This window comes from Pipistrellus hanaki (assembly GCF_964339955.1).
Source record: "Pipistrellus hanaki genome assembly, chromosome: 2".
NCBI lineage: Eukaryota > Metazoa > Chordata > Mammalia > Chiroptera > Vespertilionidae > Pipistrellus > Pipistrellus hanaki.
In genome coordinates this window covers 93,103,820-93,121,009 of record NC_140504.1, presented here as the reverse complement: position 1 = coordinate 93,121,009, position 17,190 = coordinate 93,103,820, and the positions used below count along the sequence as shown (strand labels likewise).

Below are 17,190 nucleotides of genomic sequence, written 5' to 3'. Positions count from 1 at the left end.
ATACCCAGGGACCCCACCTGTTCATGAATTCATGCACTGGGCCTCTAATATCCTATATAATCAAAACTTAATATGCAAATCAACCAAACAGGGGGAGGACCAATTGTTATGATGTACATTGACCACCAGGGGGCAGAGGCTCAATGCAGGAGCTGCCCCCAGCCTGCAGGCCCCAGGCCAGCCAAGGGAAGTGTGCCAGTGGGGGCCACCAGTCTCCCCACAGAGTGAGGCAACAGACGGTGGCGGGGGGCGGGGGAGGGGGGAGAGATAGGGCCGGCCAGCAAGCGGGCAGTAGTGGGGAGAGCCAGTGAGAATTGATTGCTGGCCAGGCCTAGGGACCCCACTCATGCACAAGTTTCATGCATCGGCCTCTCGTACTTAATAATAAAACATACTAGAGACATTCTCATTAAAATGAAGAACCTCTAAGGCATTTTTCTTGTTTAAATTAAATAAGCATTTGCTTTGCTAAAAGTTTTGTTTTGTCTATCAGTTGCAAATTGCATTTTTCTTGTCATTTATCTTTAAATTTGTTTTTAGTGTCTTACTGTGTAGAATTTTTAAAATCTTATAAAATATAGCATTATTTTCTTTATAGAGTTGGGCCTATATGAGCACTTTCAATATTATGCACATCTTTAATTCTAGTATTTTCAGGAGTTTACTTTTATTTAGATTCCTAAATAAGGGATTTTGTTTTCTAGAAGTAGCCACGTAGTCCAAACATAAAATTTTGACTAAACCACCCTTTATAAACTGACTTGAAATAACATCTTTTTCACATATTAAGTATCAGTTATAAGTGGAACTGCTTGGGTCTCTCCATTTCACTGATATATTTTATACTAGTATCTATTGAATAAACAAAGGAATAATAACAATAGGCATTTCAAAATTAAAAGAGAGTAACAAAGTTATGTCACCAGGAAACAATTGTTATGAAGAAATGATATAAACGCTAAAAAAGGTTTCATAATATAAAACTGTTATTACTTCATTAACATCCTAAAGGTACTTTACTAGGTTTAGAAAAAAAAATTTATACAAAAAAGAAATCTTAATGTCTTTTAAAGTGAAAAAATTTAAATTAATTCCACGATTGTAATTATCATATGACCTTTCACTCCCACCCCCGTACACACACACAAGCAACTATTATAGTACTTTGAGAATGCTATTCTTTTTTTTCCTTCTGATTTTTATTTTTGCTCATCAGAGTAGTCCTGCACTGCCTTCCTCTGGATTTCATTTTTGCATGATAGAAACTTTTGTTTTTAAGCCATTATATTTTCGGGGGATCTTCCTGTTAGCAATGAAAACTAATCCTAACAAATAGTCAAATTGGGAGAAGAACCTAGATAAGTGTATTTTCTCATTTATTTTCCCAGATCTCTCTACCTTTCATATTACATGGTTATAGGAGCAGATTCCCATGTGGGAGGTTGATTTAGTCATTGATTGGGTTGGTAACTCATCCTAATTCAGAAGTTAAACTTTAACAACTCCACTACCCAGTCTGATGTAAGTTTCACTTTGCAACTTATATTTCTTATCAGTAACAATGATTATATATATATATATATATATATATATATATATATATATATATTTTACCACTAGCACACATATACAACACATAAAAAAGTGATCTGATGATAAATGCATAAGGAAACCCATATCTAGACTAGAAGTACTTATGCACAGAGATGAAAAGCTTCCTTCTAGCTGAAAAGCAAATAGAAAATAAACCCAACAAAGGTTTTTTTTTTGGTAATGTGACAGGATAGAAGAGATATTTTTTAAAAAAACACTTTATCCCTCAATTTATAATAAACTATTAAAAAATTAAGTGTGCCTGTTGGGGCCACCAGTCTCCCCACAGAGTGAGGCAACAGACAGTGGTGGTGGTGGGGAGGGGTGCGGGGGAGGGGCAGGGCCGGTCAGCAAGCGGGCAGTAGTGGGGAAAGCCAGTGAGAATTGATTGCTGGCCAGGCCTAGGGACCCCACTCAACATACTATATCTATTTTAAGAATAATAGAAAGACAGAAGCAGCCATCATTTGTTCGATACTGTGCTATATACATATTTTGGACACCGTATTACTGAGTAACTGCAATTTCTATATATTACTTTTGAACAGATTTCCTAAAATTATCTATTATCAACTAGAATATACATATTTTGGACACCGTATTATTGAGCAACTGCACTTTCTATATATTACTTTTGAACAGATTTCCTAAAATTATATATTATCAACTAGAATTTTCCAAATGTTAGTCATATATATACTAGAGGCCTGGTGTATGAAATTCGTGCACAAGGGTGGGGAGAGGTAGTCCCTCAGCCCAGCCTGTACCCTCTCCAATATGGAACCACCGGGTTTGGGCCTAAATGGGCAGTTGGGACATTCCTCTCACAATCCAGGACTGCTGACTCCCAACTGCTCCCCTGCCTGCCTTCCTGATTGCCCCTAACCGCTTCTGCCTGCCAGCCTGATCACCCCCTAACCACCCCTACGCCAGCCTGATTGATGTATAACTGCTCCCTGCCAGCCTGTTTGCCCCCAACTGCCCTCCTCTGCACGGTTGATTGCCTCCAACTGCCCCCGCTTGCAGGCCTGGTTCCTTTCAACAACCTTCCTCTGCTGGCCATCTTGTATCTACATAGGAATAGGATCTTTGACCACATGGGGCAGCCATCTTGTGTGTTGGAATGATGGTCAATCTGCATATTAGTCTTTTATTAGATAGGATAGAGGCCTGGTTCATGGGTGGGGGCCAGCTGGTTTGCCTTGAAGGGTGTCCCGGATCAGGGTAGGAGTTCCCCTGAGGCATGGGGCGGCCTGAGCGAGGGGCCAGAGGTGGTTTGCAGACCAGCCACGCCCCCTGGCAACCTAAGCGGAGGCCCTGGTATCTGGAATTTATTTACCTTCTATAATTGAAACTTTGTAGCCTGGAGCAGAGCCAAGCCTTCTGCTTGCTCCATGGCTGCCACCATTTCTGTTTGGATTTGTTTACCTTCTATAATTGAAACTTTGTAGCCTTAAGTGGAGGCTTAGGCCTGCAAAGGCAGGCGGAAAGCTTCGCTTCTTCCATTGCCTGGGAAACCAAGTCTCCCTCCTGCTCTCTGTTGCTGTAGCCATCTTGGTTGGGTTTATTTGGCTGGTGGGCATGGCTGGTGGGTGTGGCTTGTGGGTATAGTGGAGTGATGGTTAATTTGCATATTACTCTTTTATTAGGTAGGATATTAAAAGAACTATTAAAAATAAGCAGTATTGTTAAAGATGGAATTTGATGATAGAACAGTAGAAAAAAATTAAAAGAAAAATTAAAAAAAAAAGTTATATTTAATAAAAACAAAGGAATGTTAAAAAAAGTTGCTAGAAGGCTACACAAAAGAACTAACAGCCGAAACTGGTTTGGCTCAGTGGATAGGGCTTCGGCCTTCAGACTGAAAGGTCCCAGGTTCGATTCTGGTCAAGGGCATATACCTTAATTGCAGGCACATATCCAGTAGGGGGTGTGCAAGAGGCAACTGGTCGATCTTTCTCATCCATGTTTCTAACTATCTCTCTCCCTTCCTCTCTGTAAAAAACAAAAAACAAAAAAAACTAACAGTGGTTACATTTGTGGATATGGGATGAGGGAATGAGAGTAGTGAAAGAACATGAACATTTCATTTAACTTTCCATTGCACTGTTTTACTATGAACATCTATTTTTATAATATAGTTTATATACTTTAAACAACAAACTAATCAACTGAATTTAGCTGCTAAAGAAAATTTATCTTATATCTCCAGTAGGTTGGGGCAGAACACTTGAAACCTACTGATTTCTATCAAATGAAGACCAGAGTGAGTCAATGACTTGCTCACACGTAGAGTTTAACAGAGCCTCGGTTAGGACCCAAGACTTCATTGGGGACCCAAAGGAAGAAGTCTCTTCTAACCATTCCTTGCTTCAGAGGGAATAAATAAATATGATCCTATATAATAAAAGGCTAATATGCAAATAGAACGAACAGCGGAACAACCAGTCGCCAGGGGCTGTGCGCAGAACATGGTGGGAGTTGGCCACCACAGGATGGTGGAGCAGGTGAGTGAGGGTGCCAGACCAAGGCAGGGTGCCGGTCGCTGTCATCAGGGCAAGACTCTGATGGTTACTGAAAATTCTTTGCTCTCACGCGCTGTGGTCCCATCTGGTGCTGTGCCTGTACCTGCTGCCAGTGCCGGCCCCATTTGCACCTGCAGCAGGTGCTGGAATTGCTGCTTGCATCACTGCTAGCGCTAGCCCCAATCACTCCTCATGTCAGTGGGGGCACCATCAAGGGCATGGGATTGGCGGTTGCAGGCAGACAAGGACCGGGGGCCATGATTTATTTATTCCCATGAAGAGGCTGAGGCGGAGGTGCAGATGATGGGCCAAGACTTGCCCCTGTGCCTACCTCAGCCTCACGGCCCACAGTTCCTTTCAAGGTGAACAAATTCGTGCACTGGGCCCTTGGTATAGATATGGCTTCATCACCTCTGAACATTTTTAAGTCCCTAAAGTTAAACAGTTCAAGGGTATAAGACAATATAGAGGCCCAGATCAGCAAAGAACTGTCCAGTCATGTCACTGTTGTTGAAAACCACTAAGTTTTGGAGTGTCTTGTTATGCAACAATAAATAACTGACACAATCTACTTAAAAAAAAAGTATTGTCCCAGAACTGTCCAGATGCCAGCATGCTGTTATAATTCCACTTTCTGATATGGTGGAAAAGATATCTTTTAAGAATTATTTAAACTTGAAAACAGAAAAGCCAAGCCCCAACCACAAGCTAAACTGAGTATTTAATACATTCTGTATGAATAAAAGGAATGAACAAAGATTAGAATTTTATAATATACATTAGATATTTATGTAAAAGCTGATCCAATTTTCCCAAAGAAATATCCTCAATTTCTTGTCTTTGCTATTTTCTTCAGAGCAATCTCTACTCTCACAGATAAGGGGGTCCACTGTGTTGGGCAGCAATTATAACTTTGTTTCATGTCATTATCACCTTTAAACACTCCATTTCACTGCACATGCTCACTTATTCTACAAACAAGTAAAAGCAAATAATATGGTAATAAAAACATTTAAAAAATCTGGGATTAGAGGGGAAAATATTATGTCATCAAATGATGCATCAGCTTGATTTATCTCACATACCTTGAAATGACCAGGATATCAAAAATTAACCAAGGTGAAACCATAAGTGAGTAGAAACATAAAAAGATAATACATGATTGAATAATTTTAAAAATAACCCCAAAAAGAAAGCAATTTAGTATCATGTGATAACAAAATTAAAGAAAAATATAAGACTAAGGGTATACCAATGAGGAAAAAATAAACTATTATCAGAGAGTTACTCAGTTCTTAGTTTTGCTCATCAATAAATATACTTTTTTCCCCTTCAAATAAAAACGTAATTCAAATTTCTGCTAACAAAACCGAGATACACTACTAGGCTAACTTGGGTAAAATGCTTTGTTTTTGTTGAATTATCTAGATTAAAAGAAAAGAAAAAAATCAGTCTTGGATTCATGCATAAAAGAAACCCCCAGAACATCAGGTAACCATGGCTACTTTAGGAAAAGAAAAATTGTACAAGAAAACAAATTTAGTTCAAGGAAATAAAACATTTTAAGAAGTCTCATTTAAAAATAATAAGAAAATAAAATGAAAATGTTAATTGTACCTTAAAGAACCCTGCTTCAGGGCCACACCTGTCATATACACTCCTGGATTTACCTATTGCCATGATAATACCTTGCATGTTCGGTGTCATCATGATCTGCCGCAAGGGATTGAAAGTAAGAGTTTTTAAATGAGTAGCATAAAAAATTTTAAAAACCAAAATAATTTCTTTACATGCAAGTTAGCGGTCTTTGGCTTTTCATTATTTGTAAATCAAATGTTGCATTTTTAAAAATAGCAAACGTGATCCAGTATGCATGTAAATATACTTAAAAATCTCTACAGGGCCACATCTAGTTCATTTGGTGCCTTTGTGCAAAAAGCAAAAAGGCATCTTCTCTGAACCAGAGAATTTTAAAAAGACCCCCTTTTTGACAAATTAGAAAAACATGCTTCTCTCTAAATAAGAGAAGCATTTAGAAATAGCAACCATCTTTTTATTTAAAAAGGTGCCTCTTCATTAAGGATTGGGGAGCTCAGTCAGCATAAGCTCAATTTCAACTCCAAGTCCACCCATTGACTAGGCATCCCTGCACAACCATACAACCTGAACATCCATTTGCAGCAACCCTGTGTCCACAGACCTTGGTGCCAAGCACATGCACTGTTAAATCATCACTCTAATACATCAAAAACAAAAACACAAAAAAAAACACACACAAAAAAACACACCTCTGTCAGTAGCATAAGCATCTGTACAAAAGATAGTGTTAAATGATTAATCATAATTCTGTTTTGTTAATGCCAGAAGGGTCACCCTAAAACAAGCAGATGTGCTTAATAAACATTTTTATTAAAAACATAAATTTCCATAATTTTCAAGTACCAGCATAGTACTATTAAAATAACAAGAACAACATTGATATTAAGTATTAAATACTGAAGTATATTCGTTTTCATAATAGCTTATTTTTATCTGTTTACTTTATTTATTTATTTATTTATTTATTTAAATATATTTTATTGATTTTGTACAGAGAGGAAGGGAGAGAGATAGAGAGTTAGAAACATCGATGAGAGTCATCGATCAGCTGCCTCTTGCACACCCCCTACTGGGGATATGCCTGCAACCAAAGTACATGCCCCCGACCGGAATCGAACCTGGGACCCTTCAGTCCCCAAGCCGACGCTCTATCCATTGAGCCAAACCGGTTTCGGCTGTTTACATTTTTAAATACCTGAAAAATGATATAACCCAAGGCACTATGAAGCTATTATATTAGAGCTGTCAAGAGAGAGCATCCAGCCTGACTGGTGGGGCTCAGTGGTTGAGCAACTGCCTATGAACCAGGAGGTCATGGATCGATTCCGGGTCAGGGCACATGCCTGGGTTGTGGACTTGATCTCCAGGAGGGGGCATGCAAGAGATCTTTTTCTCTCATCAATTTTCTACCTTTCTATCCTTCTCCCTTCCTTTCCCTAAGATCAATAAAAAAATTTTTTTTTTTTTTAAAAGAGAGAATACATCATTTACCTCTGATTTACTGAAACTATTACTCATAGTATATATTATGGATTATATACTAAGAGTTGCAATAACATTAACTACTTGAGAAAATCCTTTTGACTATTTCCTATCTCACAAACCTGCTCCCTTTCTCATTATGGCCATGCTTTCTTACATGTATGCAGTAAAATTAATATCTGTATGACACCTTTGATTTTAGTGCCATAAAGACATTTTTAACTCATATTTTAATTATAACCTTGAAATAAGTCTACAAAAAGGTTACTGGAAAAAACTATTTAGTGTATATTCAATTCTCCTCTATGCTAGTAAAAACTAACAAATTATAGAATCCAAGATCTTCTCTATGTCCTTCCTGAAATATGGAAGATATGAAAATGTAAGAGTCTTAAGAGAAAAGTGGAGGAAGGGAAGCAAATCTGATGGGACCAAGACAATAGCATATTTTTATCTGGATTCCCCCAAAACATATCATGAGAAGCAAAAATGCTTCTATACTGTTAGAAAACTAACTAGATGAGAATTAATAGTGGGGAGGTAGGAAAAGATAAGTTGGAATTCCCATTGTACATAAAACTCTGGTAGGCATTCAGCATGTTGATGAATCATTCAATTCATAATCACATGGAGTTTGCAGAAGCAAAAATACCAATTATCTATTTGTAATAAGGATGTATGTTCGTCTGGCAGGAAATGGTGAGCAAAGTATTATAATAAAAAACTCAAGCAAAAGAGAAAATTAAAATAAAAATTATTTTTAAATGCTCAAAAATGTTCTATTTAACTGAACTAATCTTATTTGACCTGCTCCGTTTCCGACCTGGGCCGGTTCACCCCTCCTTAGGCAACCTGGTGGCCCCCCGCTCCCGGGGGGTCACCATATTGATGCCAAACTTAGAGCGGACACCCGATCGGCATAGCGCACTACAGCCCAGAACTCCTGGGCTCAAGCGATCCTCCAGCCTCAGCCTCCCGAGTAGCTGGGACTACAGGCGCGAGCCACCGCGCCCGGTGAACTAATCTTATTTGTAATCTATCAGCCTGAGAGTAAACCAATTTTATAACTGCATAAAAGAATTAACATGAGAAACATAAAATTATTATTCTGAAAAATTCCATAAGCTTTCTGCTTAAATTGTTATTTGAAAATTAAAGTTGTGTTAGCAATTGGTAATTTCAGACCATGGTGATAAAGCTGTATGTTATGCAGTAATAGACATCGGTGGGAGAGTGCAGGCATGCTCAAAGCATTAAATAGTAAAAATAAGAAAAGTGCAGAGTGCTGTGACAAAGGTACCTCGTCATCATAACCCCCCTCCTTTGACTCAATCACAAATTTGCCTACATGAGGAATCGCCACCTCTACAACTTGCTGGTTAGAAGGTGGTTGGCTTGTAGTACATTCAGGTTTCTGCAGGAAAAAATCATTATTATGAACATTAGAAAAGAGAACAATGGAAGCACCCAGTTTAAGTGCAGATTCTTGAGTCTTTTGAAAATAGCTGCATTTACCTAGTATAAAACAAAACCACTTAAATCTGAGTATTGGAAGCAAATGAATTAATCCAAAGTCTCCAGCTTTCCCTTTTCATCTCAAACACTAAATTAAGTTTTCATCTTCTTTTTTCACATAAAGCATCTTGGATTCTAAATCCTTAAAAATAATAAACAGTGGAGTTGCAGTTCCTACTACTATCTTCATAGCTGAAGTTTTTTTTTAAAAAAATTCTAATAACACCATAAAGCTTTTCTGATACTTTATCTCCATTAAAGTAAGATTTCTGTGCTCTGACCAGGTGGCTTAGTTGGTTGGAGTTTCGTCCCATGCACCAAAAGGTGGTAAGTTAGATCCCCGATAATGGCATGTTCGGGAGGCAACCAATCTGTTTTTCTCTCATATTAATACTTCTCTCTCTCCTCTCTAAAATCAATAAACATATCTTTGTGTAAGGTTTAAAAACAAACAAACCACAAAGAGATGCCTCTAAACCCAACCCAGAAGAGTTTGTAGGTTTTCTTTCGTATGATTTTACTTTTCTATCTTTTCTAGTAATCAAGTATATATCTACTCACTATCCATACTCTATGGTGCTTGACTTACTCTGTAACAGCCTATGAGACCTAATATTTATATCTTAAGTATCCAATGAATTCTTCTTTTTATAAAAGCTGCAAAATACTATTTTTAATAACTCAGTCAGATTTCTTTATTTTTCTTTTCTTTAACAAAGACTATAAATTTCACTAATCCACTCTAAGAGTGGAAGCTAGCATGAAATCTAGAAAAGTCTACTTGAAGATACTAATACAGCTCATTCAAAATACGCTCAGATCTTATTTTAACTGTATAGATTTATAACTAGCAAATTTCGTATTTACCTATGAACAAAGTTCAAAAGTACCTAAAATGCTTCAATAAACCTTGCTTGAATAATTTTAAATAGCACCATAAAAGTTTTCCTAAGCAAAAATAAACTTTACTTTTGATATAAAATAAACAGAAAATTTTAATAAATAAAGGGTTTATTTCCATTTAAAGGTATGTTTTAGGGATGTGAACACATTCTGACTTTCCAGAAGTACATGTGCAGAAAGAATTAAACAATAAAATAAAACTAATGGCCAAGACTGTCACTTTTTTTTTTTTTAAAAGAAATGCTATTTATAACTAACATTTTTAGAATAGGTTTCCTTACTTTGAGTCCTTAATTTTTTAAGAAAAAATAATGAGCTTGTATGTTTGCCATAATCATGAGATCAGGTTACCCCACACCTGGGACATAATTGTTGCTCTATAAATGACAGGAATTACCAATATTATTATACTACTAGAAGCACAGTGCACTAAATTCTTGCATGGAGCAGGGAGGGGAAGGGTACTTCAGCCCGGCCTGCACCCTCTTGCAACCTGGGACCCCTTGGGGGATGTCCAACTACCAGTTTAGGCCCGATTCTACAGGGATCCCTGTGGGATTGTGCCTGAACTGGCAGTAAGACTTCCCTCTCACAATCCAGGGCTGCTGGCTCCTAACCACTCACCTACCTGTCTGCCTCATTGCCCCTGACCACTCGCCTGCCTGCCTATCTGACTGCCCCTAACCACTCTGCCTGCCAGATCACCCTTAACCACTTCTGCCTTGACTCCCGTTGCTGCGGCTTCATCCAGAAAGATGTCCGGAATGGCGTCCGGAAGGTCATTTGGCTGTCAGGTCTAATTAGTATATTACACTTTTATTATTATAGATTAATGCTATTTTAAATTGCTTATATTTAAATAATTCTAACCTGATATTACTATCACAAATATCCTATAGAGATATGTTTATTAGGTAGTAATAAATGTCCTAGGTCCTTATTCAAAAAAGTGGAATAAGCAGATCAATTAAGAAATCTGTCTGGACACAGTGGTAAAAATTTTCTCATAAGAACACCAATCCCAAACAATACTGTCTTAAGAGAAAATACAGGGTGTCCCAAAAAAATGTACATCATACATTTAATAATGAAAGAAGCAGTGTTTATTAAAATATAATTCATTTTTAAAATTGAGCTATCAACTGTTAAAATGTAAATATACTTTTTTTGGGAAACCCTGACAAATTTACAGCAAGTAGCAACTAGAAAATGTATTCCTTAGAATACTGATTCTTACACAGTTCCATTGGGAAAAAAGGAAGCTAAGGGAAAAAATCAGAGTCTTATAAACCTTTCCAGTCACCACAGAAGAGTTTCAGCAGAATACTGATTAACTATATAGGTAAAAGTTGAAAAACAGAAATAGCTCGGGTGCAGATAATAATTCTGTAGGTATTGTTGTTCTGAAGTTTAGATATCCTAAGGTTACCAAAAAAAATGTTCATATAAAGAATTTAAGGGTTCATTGAAGTAAAATCGATGCATCTTTATCTTTTTCAATTATCATCCTGTCCTGTATAAGCACCTTAACCAAGGATGAATTTGAAAGGGTTAAAAATAAGTTCCTCAGTTAAAAATAATTAAAATACAAAGATTTTTATTGACTGCCTGAAAGCCATCCTATATAATAAAGAGTTAATATGCTAATTAGACTGGACAGCAGAACAACCTTCTGAAACAACCTTCCAGAACAACCAGTGGGTGGGGCAGCAAGGCAGTTGAGGCCATGAGGGCCGAGCCCCTTGCACAAATTTCATGCTTTGGGCCTCTAGTTGAATGTGTGTGTGTGTGTGTGTGTGTGTGTGTGTGTGTGTGTGTATATATATATATATATATATATGTATGTATATATATATTTTTTAAGCAGTCACATAAAAGGTGGTTAGAGCATTATTTCATCTCATCACTTTTGCCCCCCTTGATATGTTTATATCGTTTCCAAGTAATTCAACAGGAAGATGAAGAAATAACCTAAAATATGAAAAAGTTTCATTTCTAGTAGCCCCTTTAGAATAATGTAAAAATAGAATTGACTATGGGGGATAGGTAAGTAAACAAGAATCTAATCACTCAAAGAAATAATAATCAACATATAAACTTTTTTAGAGGGTTTAAAAAATAGGAAACGGTTAAGTTATAACGTGACTTAAAAAAATTAAGATGTGAAAATTTATACGCAGTTGTAACTCAACTACAAAAATAAATTCTAAAACTGTATAAAAATAAGAATGAAAGAAGACATACTAACATATTCACAGTGCTTAACTTTGGGACTATGCATATTTTTTCCCTTGGAGTCCACTTTTCTGTATATTTCAAATTTCTAGAAATATTTCATTTAAATTTGAGTACATTCTTCTAAAAAGTAAGCTGCAAAACATTTGGAGAATATCTCTCCATGGTTTCTGTGATTCTAAGCTTTCCAAGGAATTCTTCTCACACTAAGGCTGGAGCTTAATATATTGTATATTTGTGAAATGGTTAGAATTTAAACAACAAAAGAAAATTAACAGTTAGTGCCTACACTATATGCTAGGCATAAAAAAAAAAAAAAGATCTAAAGTAATCTCACAATCACCTCCCTTTTATATAAAACTGAGATTTAAAAAAATAAGGCAACTTATTCAAGTTTGCATAGCTAGAAAGAAGTAAAACCAAAATTCAAAAATCAAGACTATCTAATCCTGAAGTCTGTAGATTCTTTTAATCTATGTAATTTAATTTCTAAAGTATACCCTTAAATGAAAAAACCCAATGGTGGTTACCATGAGTCTAAGCAACTGACCATGAGACAAAGAACACAGGCTGCTTCAGACAGCCATGTTAACACATTCTTAGACATGTTGCAAGATTTATATAGGCAAAGTGGCCAAATGTTGGCGCTGTCCAGAAAATAAGCCAAACAGAAAAATATTTATGCTAGCTATCTATCATATTCTCTCTATGCCATCCTCCTTTCTCAAGTAAAGGTGAATCGGTAGGTTATTAGCTTATAATATGATATCCACATTAATAAATTAAGCAATCAAAATTTAAGTGATTTCTGCAAATTTAAAATACACGACAAACTAAAAAGAATACCATGATTCTATGTTAAGCTAAGTAATGCTTTAGGCTTTCTGATATCAGTTAAAAGAATGTTATTTATTAACCATAAATGTAAGCTCTAATAAATAAAATTCCTAATTAGCAAAGGTCCTGACAAGTTATTTTTTATTACTGGTAAAAATATTTCTCCTGTGAACCTACTTCTCAGCCCTTTCTCCCTCCCTAATTTTCCTATTCTACCATTCCCAAGAACTACGCAGCTAAGGACCATTAAAAAACCATTTGCCAACAAGTGCTCTATCATTAGTAGGTGTTGATCTCAAACTCATTCAGAGTCTCTAGAGAATTTGCAAAATTTGGTTAGATAAAAAAATTATATTAATACATTATTTTTATGGTCAGATAATATATAATCAAAATAACTTTAACAAATAGAAACCATATTTTCAATTCAAACAGAAAATAAATTTAAAAACTAACTTCTGAGTATTTCATTCATTAAAACATAACACAACACCCTATTAAATGGACATTTTGGTTAATTGAGGTCTTATATTAAAGACCTCAGTGCATTTAGCAATTAAGTAGAAAACTGCATTGAAAAATAATATTTCTTGTTCTCTAGAAGGAGAATTGTCAAATATTAACATTAGCTATCATGAAACCTACTTTAGACCCGCTTGTGCTAATAAAATAAGACTATAGCAACTGAATGATTTTGTAATACCAAATTCTTGAAATAGCATCTCCCAGAATGTCATAGTCACTGAAAAAATAGTGCAATACCAATATGCTCAATTTATTATTATAAAAAGACACAACTGAAAACTACCAACAGGAGAATTATCATGACAAATTTTGGTTGGAACACTACTAAAATATGCAGAAACCACAGTGTAAGATAATATTTACTACTCTAACCTAAAGTATCTGTTATTTTATTGTTAAACACATTTCATGCAACAATGAAAATTATACCTTGTTCCAAACTATTCCAATGTAATAAGACTAGAGATTGAAGGAGGTGTGAGAAACACAGTTGACCCTTGAACAACATGGATTTGAACTGTGCAGGTCTATTATATGTGGATTTTTTTTCAATAAATACTGTAAATGTATTTTCTCTTCCTTCTGGTTTTCTTAATAGCATTTTCCTTTACATAGTTTATTGTAAGAATATAGTATATATTACATATAACATAAGGAATCCTATATAATAAAAGCCTAGGTGGCGTCATGCCCTTGCAATGAAGCCACAACATGACTGTGCACACAGTGGAGGTGGCCGCTCCATGTGGTGAAGCCTCAGGGTCCCATGGTCTACGTGGCATGGAGGAGGTCAGTCCTGGTGTCTCCGCTGCCTTGTGCGGAAGAGGCAGGTCCCATCAGAGGAGGCGGATCATGGCAGGGGAGGGCAGTTGGGGGGCAATCAAGCTGGCAGAGGAGGGCAGTTGGGGACAATCAGGCCAGCAGAGGAGCGGTTAGTAGGCAATCAGGCTGGCAGGCAGAAGTGGGTAAGGACAATCAGGCAGGTAGGCAGGCAGGTGAGAGGTTGGGAGCCAGCGGTCCCAGATTGTGAGAGGGATGTCTGACTGCTGGTTTAGGCCCGATCCCACTAAACTGGCAGTTGGACATCCCTTGAGGTGTCCTAGATTGGAGAGGGTACAGGCCGGCTTGAGGGGCACCCCTCGCCACCGTGCACGAATTTCGTGCACCAGGCCTCTAATGTTATCAGTAAGGCTTCTGGTCAATAGTAGGCTATTAGTAAAGCTGTTGAGGAGTTCAATTTTAAACTTGAATTTTTAACTGCTCAGAGGGGTGGCACTCTAACTACCATGTTGTACAAGGGTCAACTTACAATGCTAAATGTTCTAATTCTCTTTTTAAGTGCCCAATCAACGACCAATTTAACCTTTGACTGTTATTTTTCATAATTCTCAAACAGGAAGTTAGTATCCTATTTTTAAAAAATTATAGCAGAAAAAACTACAACTGGGATGTTAGGTAATGTCCCCAGTCATTGTTCGTGTGGATGAAGAGCCCATGGCACTGCCTCCACTGACTCCCAGAGAGCTCACCCTCCAACACGGGGCTAGGAGACAGCATGAACATGGCTATGCTCAGAGGGGAAAAGAAAAGTTCTTACCGTCTGCAAAACTGTTTCAGGACTTTTATCTTCGTAATCACATGATACCTTGGTAATTGTTCGAATAGTTTCTTCTTTCAAGTGCTTTGAGAAATCACTTCTTGATGGCTGCTCTAGATATTCTGGTTCTCCTGCTTGTGCTTCATGAGAAAAGAATCAATTGTGTATCTAATAAGATCAGAGTGCCTATACCAAAATTACTCTATTATTTATTTCTAATTCAAAGTTAGACAATCATCAAATTTAGTATCCCGTTTAAAGTGATATATCCTTCAACACATAATACTTCTCCCAGAATTAATAAACAACTCAAAAGTAATCAAATAATTACCGAAAACAGTACCCATTATAGTTAGTGACACAGAATTCACTGTAATTTTATTTGCTCTAAATACCAAAATCTCATTTTGAAAACCACTAGCATTCTACAAAAACAAACAGAAAAGGATTTGGTTTGTAGACAATCCTGGAGAACACCAGCTGCTTTTCTGGCTACAGTAACCTTCTTCGTGCCTACGGGACAAAACCCTAACCCTGAGCAAGCCCAGTCTTCTCTCCTTTTCTAAACCTGCTCCTCGTAGCTGAGTGTTAACAGAGAAAAAATATAATTACTCACTGGCAAATTGGCAATAAACTAAATTCAAAACTTCAAATATCACCCTGCTAAGAACTCCCAAAATAACATCTACTACCCATGTTCTGAGAGTAAGACTCACAGATTCAAGTGTACTCTGAATATTTTACTGGGTAACTCATTGAAAACTCCAAAGACTTTAAGGGGTCTATTTCTTAGCTTTCCAAGATAATTTTGTATCTTTTGCCCTTTGCTAAAAAAGAGACATATACTAGCTTTTTCAGCTTATTGAATATATCAAAGAGATTGAGTTCCAACCTTAGATCTTTCCTTATTTTCCTCCCTCTGGCTGTATGTTTCCTCACTCTCACTCTCTCATCTCATAACTAATTTATCCTTTTGTTTAAATCCCATTTCCCTGTAAAAGTATTACTGATTACAACATATCTTGGACCACTGTCCTGTACTCCCTTGGCATTTATCCACAAGATGCCAACAGTACTGTCCCCAGGTGTGACTTCCAGTGTTGTCAATGCCCTTAGGGGACAAAATCACTCCCAAATGAGAGTTATTGCTCTAAACTAACTTACACTCTCTTATTAATAGCACCTACACAATTATAACTTAACTAATGGGTGCACGGCCTGCACCCTCTCCAATTTGGGACCTCTTTGGGGATATCCAACTGCCAGTTTAAACCAGCAGTCAGACATCCCTCTCAGAATCCAGGACCACTGGCTCCTAACCACTTGCCTGCCTGCCTGCCTGCCTGATTACCCCTAACCACCACCTCTGCCTTGGCCCCAAACCCGGGACCCAGGATTCCCTCCTCCAGCTGGCTGCAAGCACCTGGGACCTGGGCTTCCCTCCCGCTGGCCAGCCACAGGCACTGGGGGCTGGGCCAGCTGCAGCTGCAAGGGATGGTGGGCAGGTGGCTTTGCCTGAGCAAAGGCATTGGAGCCCCAGACCTTGGGGCAGGTAGCTTCTCTGGCTGGCTGCGGCCCAGGACCATGGGGCAATTGGCTTCTCTTTCTCCCAGGCCACAACCAGCCACAGGTGCTGGTGCCCGGGCCCACTGGCAGGTGGCTTTGCCCAGGCCCAACTTCGTCAGGAAGGTTGTGCGGATGGTCGTCCAGAAGACATCTGGTCTAATTAGCATATTACCTTTTATTAGATCATGGTGTGTTTTTCTCGCCATCATTAACCATAGTTATGTATTAAAGTTCTATTCTTATGTATTAAAGTTCTATTCTTGCTAAGTCTAGAAGCAGCCTCAGAATCCTTCTCACCATTCATCTTAAGTCTGATGCTTAGTTGATCAGAATTAATACCTGAGGTGTAGCCTCTTACTGCAGATGTATCCCAGAATGTATGGCATCCTCCCTGCTCTATGATCCAGCTCATAATACATTGCCTTAATCATGCTGTTTGAGGTCATTTTCCACCTTTCAGTTTCTAGTAGTAGATTACCATCTACTGCCGAGGAAGCAAAACTGACTGTCTCCATGTAGATCGCAAAATAAGATTATTTTTCTCATCAATAAAATTTCAGTCTTTCAGCATGAAAAGAGTAATTTTGTCAACATATTGAGGTAGTAACAGTTTACAACAAATTGAGTGAATTATTGTTTCAGGTACTGTGCTGTGTCATAACAGATTTCATTTTATCTTTGTAACAACTGTATACAGTAGGTACTATTATTACACAGATGAGAACACTGAGGTATAAAGAGACCAGGTAACTTGACCAGTGAAACCTAAAAGTGGCTGAGTCTCTTTCAAATCCATCAGCCATGCCCTTAACA

General features: G+C 37.5%; 2 protein-coding genes across 4 annotated transcripts in view; both read right to left on the bottom strand.

Annotated features, from left to right (window-relative positions):
- The window catches only part of USP25 (ubiquitin specific peptidase 25), a 176,388-nt gene that overhangs the window by 28,137 nt on the left and 131,061 nt on the right, over window positions 1-17,190 (bottom strand). Inside the window, exons 18-20 of one of the 3 annotated variants that reach the window (XM_084875916.1) lie at window positions 14,812-14,951; window positions 8,500-8,613; window positions 5,736-5,831 (exon numbers count right to left, since the gene is read on the bottom strand). In XM_084875916.1, coding sequence (XP_084732042.1) covers window positions 5,736-5,831; window positions 8,500-8,613; window positions 14,812-14,951 — 350 coding nt within the window. The remainder of the gene's footprint in view (window positions 1-5,735; window positions 5,832-8,499; window positions 8,614-14,811; window positions 14,952-17,190) is intronic. The other 2 variants (XM_084875917.1, XM_084875918.1) reach the window with 2 other exon arrangements.
- Window positions 1-17,190, bottom strand: part of P2RY13 (purinergic receptor P2Y13) — a 403,762-nt gene that overhangs the window by 313,953 nt on the left and 72,619 nt on the right. The window lies entirely within an intron of this gene.